Source organism: Eulemur rufifrons, chromosome 8 (assembly GCF_041146395.1).
Source record: "Eulemur rufifrons isolate Redbay chromosome 8, OSU_ERuf_1, whole genome shotgun sequence".
In the NCBI taxonomy this organism is placed as follows: domain Eukaryota; kingdom Metazoa; phylum Chordata; class Mammalia; order Primates; family Lemuridae; genus Eulemur; species Eulemur rufifrons.
This window is the reverse complement of record NC_090990.1, coordinates 106,160,404-106,174,956: the sequence shown is the minus strand read 5'-3', so window position 1 is coordinate 106,174,956 and position 14,553 is coordinate 106,160,404. Positions and strand designations below refer to the sequence as shown.

General features: G+C 42.6%; 1 protein-coding gene and 1 pseudogene across 7 annotated transcripts in view; one reads left to right on the top strand and one right to left on the bottom strand.

Annotated features, from left to right (window-relative positions):
- CHD1L (chromodomain helicase DNA binding protein 1 like) overlaps positions 1 to 14,292 on the top strand; it is a 43,988-nt gene extending 29,696 nt beyond the window's left edge. For all 7 annotated transcript variants that reach the window (XM_069480742.1, XM_069480741.1, XM_069480736.1 and 4 more), the window contains 8 exons: positions 4,451 to 4,599; positions 5,413 to 5,576; positions 6,115 to 6,320; positions 7,474 to 7,572; positions 8,869 to 8,939; positions 10,590 to 10,704; positions 11,291 to 11,399; positions 14,037 to 14,292. In XM_069480742.1, coding sequence (XP_069336843.1) covers positions 4,451 to 4,599; positions 5,413 to 5,576; positions 6,115 to 6,320; positions 7,474 to 7,572; positions 8,869 to 8,939; positions 10,590 to 10,704; positions 11,291 to 11,399; positions 14,037 to 14,115 — 992 coding nt within the window. In that variant the 3' untranslated portion in view covers positions 14,116 to 14,292. The remainder of the gene's footprint in view (positions 1 to 4,450; positions 4,600 to 5,412; positions 5,577 to 6,114; positions 6,321 to 7,473; positions 7,573 to 8,868; positions 8,940 to 10,589; positions 10,705 to 11,290; positions 11,400 to 14,036) is intronic.
- LOC138390070 (serine/threonine-protein phosphatase 2A catalytic subunit alpha isoform pseudogene) lies at positions 12,030 to 13,478 on the bottom strand (annotated as a pseudogene).
- Positions 14,293 to 14,553: the final 261 nt, after the last annotated feature.

Below are 14,553 nucleotides of genomic sequence, written 5' to 3'. Positions count from 1 at the left end.
AATCCTGCTGCCTCAGTCTCCTGAGTAGCTGGGACTACAGGCATGCGCCACCATGCCCGGCTAATTTTTCTGTATATATTTTTAGCTGTCCATATAATTTCTTTCTATTTTTAGTAGAGATGGGATCTCACTCTTGCTCAGGCTGGTCTCAAACTCCTGAGCTCAAACAATCCGCCCACCTCGGCCTCCCAGAGTGCTAGGATTACAGGCGTGAGCCACCACTCCCGGCCCCAAAATCATAGTAATGATTGTGGTAGCATCAATCTCAAGGATTTGAACTTGTACCTTTCTTCCCTTGGTTGTAAGTATCTTCTCCTTTGTTTATTAGGAAAGCCTACTGGCCTAAGTATGGTGCTCTGCACACAGTGATTCTTCTTCTCTCAGCAGAGAATGATTTGTTTTTTAAATTACAGCTAACATTGATTGAGCATTTACTGTGTGCTCATCAGCAGTGTGGACTGTGTCGTGTGCCTACTTATTTTTTTTTCTGACTGTGATCAACATTTGTCTTTTTGTTCCTTTCTATTCTGAATATTTCAATTTATATTGAAATGACTTTATTTTCCGGAACCAGCTGTAGCAGGGATTCCATATGGACTGGGGTGAGAGGTTTAGGAATCTTAATAGGCTTCTTAATTCCAAGAGTACCTTCTTTCACTGATACAGAAAAGGCAGTTTCTTTGCTAAATGGTGCCTTCTTTTTTTGGTGGGGAATGGGGTTGGCATGATTTCTGGTTTTGTGATTCTCTTTTGTTTCTATAGGAATTTCCATCACTTGCTTCCGTCTTTCCCTTTGCCACAGAACTGTCAAGGGATGTGTCCCCCTTCTCAATTGTCTCTCCCCAAGAGCAGTACCCTCCCAGTTCCTGGCTGCATGTGTTTCCCAGTCCCTTCCTTTCACTTCCTGAGTAGCCACTGCTCTGATCGCCAAGTCTAAGACCTGTCCTCATTGTTTTCCCATTTGGGGTGTGAGTCTCTTTTGGGGCGTAAAAATTTTGATCTGTCTGGCACTGCTAGAACCCTGCTGCCCTCGCTGCTTTCTGCACAGGTTCTGCCTGACTCTCTAGTGTGAGTTTTGGAGCTGCCTTAGCTGGTTTGGGATATTCATCTCTCTACTCATGTGCAAATTGAAGTTTATAGTATTTTCTGACTCCTAATTTTGTAGTAGGCATGGATTCGGGGTGATTTTTGTCGTCCTTGTGAGTCTTACGGTTTTTATAGGATATGTGGAGAAATTGGGATTTAGGCAGCTGGCATTATTTTACAGGATACTGCTGTTTGACTTTTCTCTTATTTTATTTTTAATTCTTTATAATAGTATTTGTTTACATTCTTCAAGAACTGTTTCTTGTTCCCTGCTTGTTATTTTAATTGTATCCTGTTCTCATTTCAAGGACAAAATATCCTCTCTGGGGACGTTTATTATAGCTTTTTAAAATGTATTCCAGGCAGGATATTTACTGTATCTTTTTTAAATGTGTTCCTCTGCCCACTACATTATCCCTCTTTTCTTTAGTTGCTCCTCCTCCTCCCTCTTTAAAAAAAAAAAAAAAATTATTTAGGTTTTTGGTGACAGAGTCTCTGTTACCCAGGCTAGGGCGCAGTGGCATAATCATAGTTCACTGCAACCTCAAACTCTTGGGCTCAAGCGATCCTCCTGCCTCAGCCTCCTAAGTAGCTGGGACTATAGATGTGTGCCACCATGCCTGGCTAATTTTTCTATTTTTTGTAGAGACGGGTTCTTACTCTTGTTCAGGCTGGTCTCAAACTCCTGACCTCAAGCAATTCTCCTGCCTCAGCCTCCTGAAGTGCTAGGATTACAGGCTTGAGCCAACCACGCCTAGCCCTTAATTTTTTTTAATTGACAGATAAAATTGTATTTGTTGTGTACAACATGATGCCTTGAAGCACATACATATTGTGGAATGGTTAAATCTCGCTAATGAAATATACATTGCCTCACATGGTTATTTGTGGTGAGAACACTTAACATCCATTCTCCTAGCATCTCTCAAGAATACACTATGTCATTAACTATGGTCACCCATGGTTCCTCTTCTTCTTAAATTCCTTTTGGGATCTCTTGTTCTTGTTGGTAGTTTTCCTGAACCATCTGGTGTCCCCTGGCTGTCTGAGCACAGGTGCTAGGGAAGCGCCACCAAGCTGACGGCAACTCTGGCAGGCGCAGGTGCATGGGCTCTCAGGCCTGACCCCAGCGTTACTGGCTGGGGAGCCAGCTTTCACATCGAGGGAGCCTTCCCTGATGTCTGTAGCTGAAGTTGAAGTTTTTTCGCTGGGCAACTCACTTTCTCCAGAGACAGCTCCTCTAATGTTTTCCTTTGGGGAGGTGTGGATGGATTACCTAGTTGCTCAAATTGAAAATACAGTGTGAGTGAAGGGCTCATGGCCTGCCAGTTACTTGGTGTGCAGGTCTTCTCTCAGTTCCCCACCTTGCCGTGCCCTGTACTTGTAAATCCAAGGCTCCTGGAGTATTGAGAGAGTCTCTGGTCTTATAATCACCCCCTGGCCGGACACCTGTGTTTTGCTTCTATGGCTCCTCTTAGTCTGTTACTATCCCTGCAGCCACTTTCCATTTTCCAAAGGGTTACTGAACTTTTCATCCACCAGTTTCTCATATATGTTTTCTTAAATTCCTTTACTGTCATTTGGTGGTTTCAGGTGAGAGAAGAAATAGATGCTTATGGTCATTTTTAAGTTATGTATTGATTATATTAAATAGCAAAGCTTACATCCACTTCTGCACATACCTAGATTAATTTTCGTAACATTTACTTATTTTCCTAACGTTTACTAGAACAAAAAAAATTACAGTTTTCCAGAAAGGTATTTAATAAATTTCTCAGTCAATCCAACTACTAAAAAAAAAAAAAATCATACTTTTTCAGACAGTCCAAGTGCCGGGAAAAAAGCCCCCAGTTGTATTAAAATTTGGAATTTTCTCTTTAGTTAATGGCTGTAGGTTTGCTCTCTGGTAGATGGTTCCCCTTGATAGAACAGAGTTGAGAGTCTAGGCCTATGGTCTCTAACCTCCTCTTGGCTGTAGAATGAAGATGGGGAGCATGATTAAAAATAATATGAAAGGCTAGTAATTAAAGCAGCCTCATGAAAATTAAACAAAAAAACAGTGTTGCTTTATCTTGAATGCCAGGTTTTTTTAAAAAGCATGTTTGGAAGTTGAAAATTGCATGCAGTATGAAGCTACATGTGTTGATCATATTTGACACTTCTCAGCGCTTTATTTTTTTTCCACTTGTTGATAGAGTGCCTCATTGAAAGCCCCCTGCTGATTTAATTAGCAAATGCCAATTAGAATTACAGCTGGTTAGATTTGGGTACAAGTGTGAAGCAATTGATCTCTTGAGAATGAAAATGTTTTGCTTTCATAGTCTCTAGGGAAAACATACTTATAGCTGATTTCATAATGATGTGAAAATACATTATTTGGTAACATGTGCTCTTAAATATGCTTCACTTCATTATCTTACCTATCTGTGGTGGCTAGTCTTATCTGGTCACGACTTCTGTTTATCACTTGATTCATAATCATGGCAGATCACCCAACCTCATTGAGCCTTTGTGTCCTCATCTATAAAATCATGCTACTTTCTACTTGACTCTTTTACACAGTTGCAAAAATGAAATGTGATAATAGATGTGAAAGTGCTCTGATAGTATAAAAAGGTATTCAGGATTACACTATTGTCCTTATCGTTATTATTATAATTATTTGCTAGCCTGATATCTCTCCACCCTTCTATAGATACACTAATATACTTGAAAGAGCACCCTCACCTTAGAGTCAGAAAATCCTGCCTTTATGTATTACCAGTGAGAATTGGGATGTCCCTTAATCCTTGTCTGAGCCTCGGTTTCCTCTTCCATAAGTGGGGCTAGTTATACCAGGATTGTTGTGAGGATCATGAATATGCTTCATGAGAACTGTAAAGGATGTTGTAAATCCCAGGGATTATTTTTGTGGTTCTTCATTTTCTCATAGATTTGCACCTTGTTCCTTTTAATATAAGAGTTGAGTCTTCAAAGTGTGTTTGGAATAAAAAATTATAGATTTTATTAGGTGATCTTAATGTCCTTGAGATTTGTGCTAAGGAAAAGTTGGTACTGAATGAACAATGAACAATCCAAGATAGTGGGGTGGAAGGTCCCAGCTGAGACTCACAGACCATCTAGGGATAGACCAGAAGGGTTTCAAGCCATGCTTTCTACTTTGCAAAGTAAATATATGGAACCCCCACGTAGAACCTAAACACTTCAGTGTCAGTGGGATGGGAAGTGAAATGCATTCATCACAAGCTGCTTTTAGCCCATTTAGAGTACAGGCAGTTGTTCTCTCGTTCACCCTAGTTAGTGCTTTGAATAGCATTAATCCACATTTTTAGTATCTGAATTTCTTTGTGTTTTATGTTTCTAGAAAACCATATGTACTTATTTGAAGGTAAAGATTATTCTAAAGAGCCTAGTAAGGAAGACAGAAAATCATTTGAAGAACTGGTGAATCTTCAGAAAACCCTTTTGGAGAAAACTAGTCAAGAGGGCCGGTCACTCCGAAAGAAAGGCAGTGTAAGAACTATTAATTTACGTAAAAGAATAAATTCTTACAAACGGTCATCCTAAGAAAACAAAAAGTGATGCTGGAACCATTTGGCTCTCTTAGGATGATTTGTTAAGAAATAAGTAAGTAAGTGTTTGTAGAAATGTTAGTATAGTTAACTGTATCATAATATAAAAACTATGTAAAAAGTTGGCATAAAAAACATTAACAAGGAGAGTGTATTGTATGATTTAAGGCAGGTGAAAGCAGCCCTGTCTAAGCCACCCCTAAAGGGATCATTGTGTTATACCAAATACCATAGTACCATGTCCTGCTGTTGATAATTGTGACTCTGTGTCATTAAGAGGGGACGGCAGTCATAAACAATGTTTGTAATGTTCAGTGTTTGGCACTTACTATGTGCTAGTTATTAAGATAGTCATGATGTTGAAATACTCTGTTTTAAAAAGATTTATACAATACATTGCAGAAAGGTTTCCATTAAAAATGGTTAAAGTTAAAATGGCATCCTGCAGGGTATGCTTTTAGTCAAGGAGAAAAAGGTGCTTTTCTGAAGTACCTTATTCCCAATGAAATGAATCAAAATGATTGTATCAACCATGTCAACCGTGCTTTGGTTGAGTTTTGAGCATGCTCTCCTGGTCACCATGCCCGTGAGATGTGTGATATGAACAGTAGTGTATTGCCACCAGTTCCCAGCACGCAGGGCATGGAATATGCAGCATGTTGCTTCTGTACAGAGTGCGCTTTAGGGATGCTGAAACTTAAGGAGAAACAGGAGCTCCTGCCCTTCCCGGTGATGGATCTTGTTCTTCCTGCAGGTCCTTATCCCAGGCCTAGGGGAGGGGTCTACTAAAAGGAAGCGGATTCTGAGCCCAGAAGAGCTGGAGGACAGACGCAAGAAAAGACAAGCAGCAGCTGCCAAGAGAAAGAGACTAATAGAGGAGAAGAAGAGGGAGAAGGAAGAAGCCGAACATAAGAAAAAGTACGTCTATGTCATTAACCAAGCCAAGGGTCACAGTTGGTAAAGGAGTCTCTGTTATATAGTGAGACCACAGTTGACCGTCACTTTACAAATACAGAAAATTTCTATAAGGGTGATCGTTCCTTTTGCTAACAGAATACTTTTTAAAGATTAAACTTTAACGTTAATATTTACTCTATGTAAGTGGAAAGCCCCGAGTACCTTAAGGCAGAGAAGATGCATTCTGTGAAACCAGAAAAGTTTAAGGCTCTTTTGTAGCTGTCTGACAAAGAGTAGTTTCCTCGAACGATCCCTTTCAGTCATGTTCTTAAAAACAGGAACCTTCGGTGGATGCTCATTATTGTATTATAGTCAGGAGGCAGTTAGGCTAATCAGTGAGACTTGTTCATTTATAAATAAGCAGAACACTTCAATCAGGGTGAGTTTCTAATCGCATTTCCACTTGGCAGTTATTGTTTGTTAACGGCAGTACAAAATGTGTTCCAAGAGAAATTGTGATAGGCCGGGTTCGTTTCCTTTTCTCTCTGGCCTGCTGCAGGATGGCCTGGTGGGAGGCCAGCAATTACCAGTCCTTCTGCCTGCCCTCCGAGGACAGCGAGCCAGAGGACCTTGAGGAGGGGGAAGATGAGAGCTCTGCCGAGCTGGCTTACGGAGACCCAGACTCAACCTCGGTCAAGTACGTCAGTGGTGATGTCACCCACCCTCAGACGGGGGTCGAGGACGCTGTCATTGTGCACTGCGTAGGTACGAGAAGTGGTACAGTGGGGGTGGGTGCCCCAGTTCTCATGGTGCCAAGAATGGGGGAGGATGAGGCAGAACCCTGACCGAGGGCGTGACAGTCCCAGCACGGTATTGCGTGGTGGGCCAAAAAGCATGAAGTTTAGAATCAGGAGACATGAATTTGACTCTTGGCGCCAGAGTCAAATCCATTTTGCCTGGTCAAGTTACCCAGACTCCCTGAGCTTCAAGCTCCTTATCCGAATAAATGGGATAATACCTGCCTTAGTCTTTTTTTTTTTTTTTTTTTTTTTTGAGACAGAGTCTTGCTCTGTTGCCCGGGCTAGAGTGCCGTGGCGTCAGCCTAGCTCACGGCAACCTCAAACTCCTGGGCCCAAGCCATCCTACTCCCTCAGCCTCCTGAGTAGCTGGGACTACAGGCATGCACCACCATGCCCAGCTAATTTTTTCTATATGTATTTTTAGTTGGCCAGATAATTTCTTTCTATTTTTAGTGGAGATGGGGTCTTGCTCTTGCTCAGGCTGGTCTCGAACTCCTGACCTCAAGCGATCCACCCGCCTCGGCCTCCCAGAGTGCTAGGATTACAGGCATGAGCCACCGCGCCTGGCCCATACGTACTCGTTTATTCGACTGCTCATTGCATTAGGAAATAAGCTTCGTGGAAGCAGGGGTTTTTTTGGTCCACTGTGATGACCCTGGTGCCTGAAACAGGCCTGACACATAATGCAACTGACAGATGTTTAGTGTGAATGAGTGAATGACTGTAAAGATGAGGCACTAACGGGCAGCGTCAGTTCCAGCTCGAATGAGTCCTGTTACCTTTCCTCTTCCTCACCTGTAAAACGGGGATTCTGTGCTGGTGCGTTGCCAGTGCTTCCGCCCAGCCCGCGTCACAGTCCCTCTCCTCGCCATCCTTCTTCTCATCTCCCAGGAATCACAGATGTACCACGGAGATTCTGCTCATTCAAAACACTAATTTTTGAGGTGCTTTCCTGTTATGATGGCCGGGTTTATCTTCCAGAAAACCTAAACATTTTTGGGAAGTCCAACCTGTGGTATTCCCAGGAGATCAGATGTTTTCTTCCTTCCCTTTGTTTTTCTAAATTGTGGATTGGACTTTACCTCCTATGTTTGAAAATTTTCTCTTTCTTCCATCAGATGATTCTGGCCGCTGGGGCAGAGGTGGTTTATTCACAGCTCTGGAAACACGATCAGCTGAGCCAAGAAAAATATATGAGCTGGCTGGGAAAATGAAAGGTAAGCAGCAACGTGGAGGGAAGGGTTAGGCATGGAACGGGGCAGGAGAGGACACTTCAGACAGTGTCGTGGGGCTGACAAAGCACTAGATAAGGAGTCAGAAGAACTGGTGGAGGTAATGGCAAGAGGGTCCCTGATGGTCTCACTCTTTTTGGTATCACCACAGCACCGACTGTTGCCAGTCTGTGGGTACTGAGGGACCCAGGCAGGCACCCAGTTCATGTGTTTGGAGGGCGGTACGTAGGCCAGGCAGGCAGCGTAGAGGGTTAAGGCCGAGGAATAAAGGAGAGTTAGATTTCAAAAGGAGCCTTAGGCAACATCGTAGAAGACTGACTATATGTGGCTTGTCCAGGGGATGCCATTCTAAGCATGACCTTACCCAGTGGGTAATGGCTAGTTATTTGGCAGATTTGATCAAAAGAATGTCACAGCACAACCAGTATTTTAGGATGACGTAAAAGATTGGAGGGTGCAGGACATCCATCATTTTTCTTTGAACAAAAAGTTCAAACTGATGTCAACCTAAATAACAGATGGAGAGGCTTTCAAAGAAAATGATTTTTTCAGGAACAGACATTGAAATGGCAATGCTTGTGCCACAGTAAACTATGTGTGTATTCAGGGAGGTACAGGAAGACAAAGATTTTTAAAAGAAAAGTGAGGAGGATTACATAATTTTCAAGATAATAATTCTTGGCTACAAGGATCAGTAACAAGGGTGGTGCCCGTCTGAAGTGAGACAGGCGATTGCTGGTACATGTCCCCGTTATCAGGCACTGTGCGTGAGAACCCTCTCTTCAGGGCCTTCCCCAGCTCTGCTTGCCAGGGTTTTCAACACAAGTGATTCCATTATGATTCTGACAACTTTCATGCTGAGTTATGTAAAGCCCTAGATTTAGCACATTTGCCTGAACTATCAGTGTTATTTGATCTGGATGGGGTAGGAAGATCCACAAAGAGATGTAGAGTAGAATGCAATGTTTATTTGAATGATTTAAGACAAGCAGACTCCCCGAGTAGTTTCAAGCTCAGTGCTCCTTCCCCCGGATACCTGCGTAACATTTGAGGGCACTGAATTAGATGATGATGAAAGTTTGGGAGTGAATCTGGCTGAGGTGTCGACTGAGGCCGGGAGAGTGAGAAAAGATATGAAGGATTCTGAAGGAAGGTGGGGTTTGAAACCTAATTGGATTTGGAAAAGGGGAGGTATGAGGAGAACTCAGAATAGTCTTTCAGTAGTCTCAGTCCTTAGTGAACTTAATGTTCTTTCTGTTGCTTTTTAAAATTTTACCTCAGACTTGAGTTTAGGAGGTGTCCTTTTATTTCCTATTGATGATAAAGAGTCAAGAAAACAAGGACAAGATTTGGTAAGTAAAAAAAAAAAAAAAAAACCCACATCTCTTACCGGAACTAAAATTCAGTTCACGTCAATCTCTCTTAAGCCTCTCCTACCCGCGCTGGCCTTCTAGTAGTGTACACATTAGCTAGGGCTGCCCCAACATGCTACCACAGACTGGGCGGCTTAAGCAGGAACTTACTTCCTCACAGTTCTGGACGCTGGAAGTCCAAGATCAAGGTGTCAGCAGGTTTGGTCTCTCCTGAGGCCTCTCTCCTTGGCTTGCAGATGGCTGTCTTCTCGCTGTGCACGTGCCTGCCTGGTGTCTGTGCCTCCAAACTTCCTCTTCTTATAAGGACATCAGTCACATTGGATTAGGCCCCACCCTAAAAGTCTCAGTTTAACTTCATCATCTCTTTAAAGACCCTGTCTCCAAATACAGTCACATTTTGAGATACTGGGGTTGGGGCTTCAGCACATGAATTTTGGGAGACACAGTTCAGCTGCTGACAAACAGGTTGGGCACACCCTCCCCTGGCCTACGGCTTCCCATCCACCAGTCCCTGCAGCACTGTCCTTGGCCTTCTTCCTCCACTGGCCTAAACAGCAGCCCCTCTTAAGTACGGGGACTCCTGTTCATCTTTTCATCCTCAGTACCCCATATATCCTTCATAAACGTTTACTGAATCAGTGAGAAAATGGGACTGAAAACTGTGAGGGCTTTGTCACTTATTACATGAAAATTTCTATGAAAGATTGTATTTTCTAGTCAGCTATAAGCAAAGGAGAGGAACCACTCCATATTTCTTATGCCCACCTCAAAATCCTTTTGCTTCTGAGGTATCTCCACTTGCCTGTCATTTGAAATGCCTGTGTTGAGTTTTCTTTGCCACACTTACCCAGCTTTCTCCGAGGCCTGGATTTATATTCAGATTTTGAGCCAAATCTGACTGACTCAGAAAAGAAGACATTAAGAAACTAGGCTGAAAGAGAGGTTCCTTCTCTTGAGGTTGGTGGTCTATGCGGCTGATAACAAAGTGGTTTCTGTGTGTTTGGTCATTCCTTCAGTAGTTTCTGGAATGCTAAAAAAGGAGAATGACAGTATTTGTGCATAAGAAACTTAGAGTCCAGTGACTCTAGAAAATTGTTTACAGTGAGTAGAGCACCATGTCTGTAGTCCCGGAAGCTCCCTGGACGCTCTCTGGCTCTGTTCCACTTAGGTTAGGGTGAGGCAGGGGAAGCCAGGCATTTTGTCCTCCTGGGAGAATTGTTTGCACAGAGGTGGAATGACTCCCCCTGGGCATTGTGGAGCTGACTCGAGCATCAGTTAGAGGCCTGGAATACAAGAACCTCAAATTCTTTCTCCGCCTATGATTCTGAAAAATTCCTTCTTTACCCTTGAGAGCATTTAGAAAGCAAATGTTTTAGACTCTGATTTTAACATAGCCAAAAAAAAAAAAAGGAAGAAAAGCCTGTATAAATTTACCACAAAATAAGAGAAATTTGATGGGGCGTGACATCTACATTTAGTAGGGCATCGCTGTTCAGGCAGCGCATCCAGAAGGATAGAGCCAAAGCCCGAGTGACTCGTAAAGGGCTGAGTCCCCTCCACAGGCAGGTCAGTCAGTTGACAGTGTGGTGTCTCCTGTCACGTGAGTCATTTAATGGCTGTTCTTCCTAGTTGGCCTTGATTGTGGCTCAGCACCGTGATCGCTCCAATGTCCTGTCTGGCATTAAGATGGCAGCTCTAGAAGAGGGCCTGAAGAAGATATTTTTAGCAGCAAAGAAAAGGAAAGGTAAGCTCTTCCATCTGTGCTCAGGAGTAGAAAAATTTTTGTTTCTAGGTACCTGGTATGACTTTTGCAGGGAGGTGAGAAATGGCAAGGCCCCATTCAATGTGCATGGTACAGGCAAACCACGGGAGTGATAACCACATCATCGTGTATTCATATAGCCTTTTTTCCTTTCAAACACTCCTTATCCATTATCTCCATGGACCTCCTCCATCCACTTGGTGTTTTTATCATGGTTTTACAGGTGAGGAAGCTCCACAATAACAGCCAGTTCTCTGCCAAAAAAAGTCAAGTTTTGTTTCCAAACCTGGTGTGCCTCAGAGTTTACGGAATTGAATGGCTTGTAGAGAATCTCTGCTTATTTTGACTCCACCAATCATATTCTATTTCCATTGTACATACTTATTTCCAGAGCCTGTGGGTCCTTGTGCTCAAGAGAATAATTTAATTTTTCGTTATTACAGTCCCTCCCCAGAATATTTCTGACATTGTAATTGTATGCTTTGAGTGGGACGGTTATTTTCTCCTGTGTATATTTTATACTCAGTTTTTGATGAGTAAAGACATCATGATCTATTCTTTTTAACAGCAAGTGTTCATCTTCCACGCATTGGACACTCCACGAAAGGTTTTAACTGGTATGGTACGGAGCGACTTATTCGGAAACATTTGGCTGCAAGAGGCATCCCAACTTACGTGTATCCTTTTGTGGTCTTAATAATGTGTTCTCCCAACTCCAGAGGGAAAATGTGTTGCATTTTCTGGTACCGCTGTTTAATACAAGGCCAAGTCTTCCCCTGCCACATTCTTCACTCTGCCCTTCCTTCAATGAGACAAGTGTTTACAACTCATATGTGTCCAACATATACAGCCGAGGAGATGAATACACCCAAGTGTTTCTGGATGCCAACTGATAGATTAAAAGATATGAAGGGGAGAATTAATTGAACATTTGCCATTTGGTAACATTGAATCTTTTCCACATCACTACACTAGAGATCCTTCAGATCTGTGGACCAAGGCCTAATCTGAGAACTTCACTCTGTTAACTAAAATAAATAATTAAACAAGTGAACTATTTTATTTCTGAACCTTTTTTTCAGTTCTTAGTTCACAGGTTTATTATGGAAAACACTGCAGTGCTCTTGTGCAGTAACATCATCTTATGGGAGGGGGAAAAACAGTTCTGTTCAAAACAACTCACCAGGTTCTGACAATACGAACAACATGGGGCTGAGATTTGAGAAGGGAATAAACTGAGTGCAGACAAATCATATAATTAAATTAAACGGTATCCCTGAAAATAAAACAATTTCAAAACTTACAAGGAGAGGGGGAGGCCTTGGTACTTATTTAAAAAAGGTTGATTAAGCTCCAATGATTGCTGCTATCCTTATCTACAGTTATGCTGAGTAAAGCTATAGCTAAATGAAAGTTAAATTGTATTCACAAGGTGTTAATGTTTACATCTTATTATCTGCAGTCTCTCAGAGAAAGCAAAAGTAACTACAAATAGCGCTATGCCAGAAACTGGTTTCTTGACCAACAGTGTTGCTTCAGCAGGCAATGAACTGGTTCATTCTAAAGTGGTCACAGCTGTTGATGACAAGAGGCTTTGTATTTTTATGTGGCACAGCTTTTGGTCCGTGTGAAAACAAGTTTTTTGAATGTTTACTATTTTCTGACACTTTGGAGTTACTGTTGCTCTTCCCATTTCCCTTAGGTCAATATATGGTTCATGGCAATACTGTACAAGTTTAAATTTTCTTACAGGAAGTAGTCTGGAGTATGACGAGTCACGTGTGGCTCACCTCTATGGGGTGCTGGGTCAAACTGCAAGAAAGAGTATTTTAGAGTATCAAGTTCCATGATCGCACCTTGGTTACCGCAACGATAACAGTAGTTTGGAGCACTGAAAATCGTTACTACATTCCGGTCATGGCACCAGTTAAATCCGTCCATCACCAACTGGTAAGCTCTAGACACCAAAGTGAGGCCATTGGTATGATTAAATGTCTCAGAAATATCTTGCCCAAAGGTGTAACCAGCTCCTCGAGGAGAGATACCCCAACCACCACGGTCATCTGGATCTGACCACAGCAAGTCACACATTGGACCCTCACGGGGAACTTCTTGTAGGCGATCGAGTGCTCTGATGTGATCCAGTGTATCTATGGACAGAGAGAGGCCACCATGTAGACAGAAGATCTGCCCATCCACCAAGGCAGTGAGAGGAAGATAGTCAAAAAGATCTGTAAAATATTTCCAAACATTTGCATTTCCATATTTTCATAAACACTCATAGAAACCATGAACTTGTGTGATCTGTCTGCTCTCATGATTCCCTCAAAGAACGGTGATGCGTTCAGGGTACCGAACCTTTAGAGCTATAAGCAGTGTAACTGTTTCAACTGAATAATATCCTCTGTCAACATAATCTCCCATAAACAAGTAATTTGTATCTGGTGATTTGCCACCAATTCTAAACAGTTCCATGAGATCATGAAATTGCCTGTGCACGTCTCCACAGAAAGTGACTGGACATGGACCCTCCTGCATGTTGGATTCTTCTTTAGCCTTCTTGCAGAGGCTCTTGACCTGGGACTCGGACAGCTGCTTGCACTCATTCAGCTCCTCGAGCCACTGGTCCAGCTCCTTGGTGAACACCTTCTCCTTCATGATGCCACCCACCCGACCGGCTGCCGGCTCCCGGGGGGACTTCTGTGGCCACTTGCAGTTGCTCGGCACTGGCTCCGTACGCAGTGCTCGGCCACCGGCTGCTGCGCCTCCTCCACTTGCCCTAGCTCCGGAGCGTGGCTCTCTGAACCTTTTGATATACGCTTAAAAGTCAATGTGAAATCCATTTCAACCATTAAGTCATGATTTCCTTTCACTAGACTAGTATTCTAATGACTTCCTTACTGTATAAGTTAGCATTGTTTGAACTCTATACTGAGCCCAAAATTACAAGCAGCAGCTGAATTGACCCTCAAGTGCAATAATAATCATAACAGAAACTCTGTTTTTTACTTAGGTACTTACTGGAATTAATTCACTCAGCGATAGTCTTCAAGATATTTAAATCATTGTACAAACTTAATAGAGAAGTCATCTTCTATATACTGACACAGTTCAAGCGGTATCCAAAGAGTTTTAGTACTCAATGATAGCAGTGCTAAGTACTAACAATACTGGAAATATTTATGATATGGTAAAAGGGAATTAAAGCACACTACTTCTGGAACAGTTATTTCAATAATAACTAGAGAACCAGTAGTTTTGGTAAAGTTGGTTTTAAAGTGATGCACTGTGTCTTCCTTGACTGTCCTTGTCAGATACTACTTTCCTAGAAGCAAGGCTGCTGTCCTTCCCTCGCCATCCTCGTCTTCCTTCTCAAGACGGCTGGTGCCCTGATGACTGGCCTAGGGTCAGATCCAGTCTTCAGCAACCAGCTAAGAAGATATTTTCCCAGAGCTACTGTCATAGAGTATTTCAAAAAGGAATCGGGACTTGGTGTGCCCCTGAGATTGTGGTCTGGTACCGTAATACAGGGAAGCACAACTTATTTGGGAAAGCCCTTTGTCTATTGGCTTTGGCATGATAATAAATTTTCTATCTTTAATAGTTTCATTGCTTTCTTTCCCCTATATCTAGTTTTCTTCCCCTCTAGACTGATTTCTCTACAGAGGCAAAGGCTGTGTGGATTAAGGAGATATGAAAGATAATAGAACAGGGTGGCTCTGGGAGAAGGAAGCACCTTCAGCCAATGACAGGCCTTGGGGTAGAGACTGGCAAGTGAGATTCTTGAGCCAGGCAAGTGAAGTGCTTCTTGCCCTTTTTGTACAGCTCAGC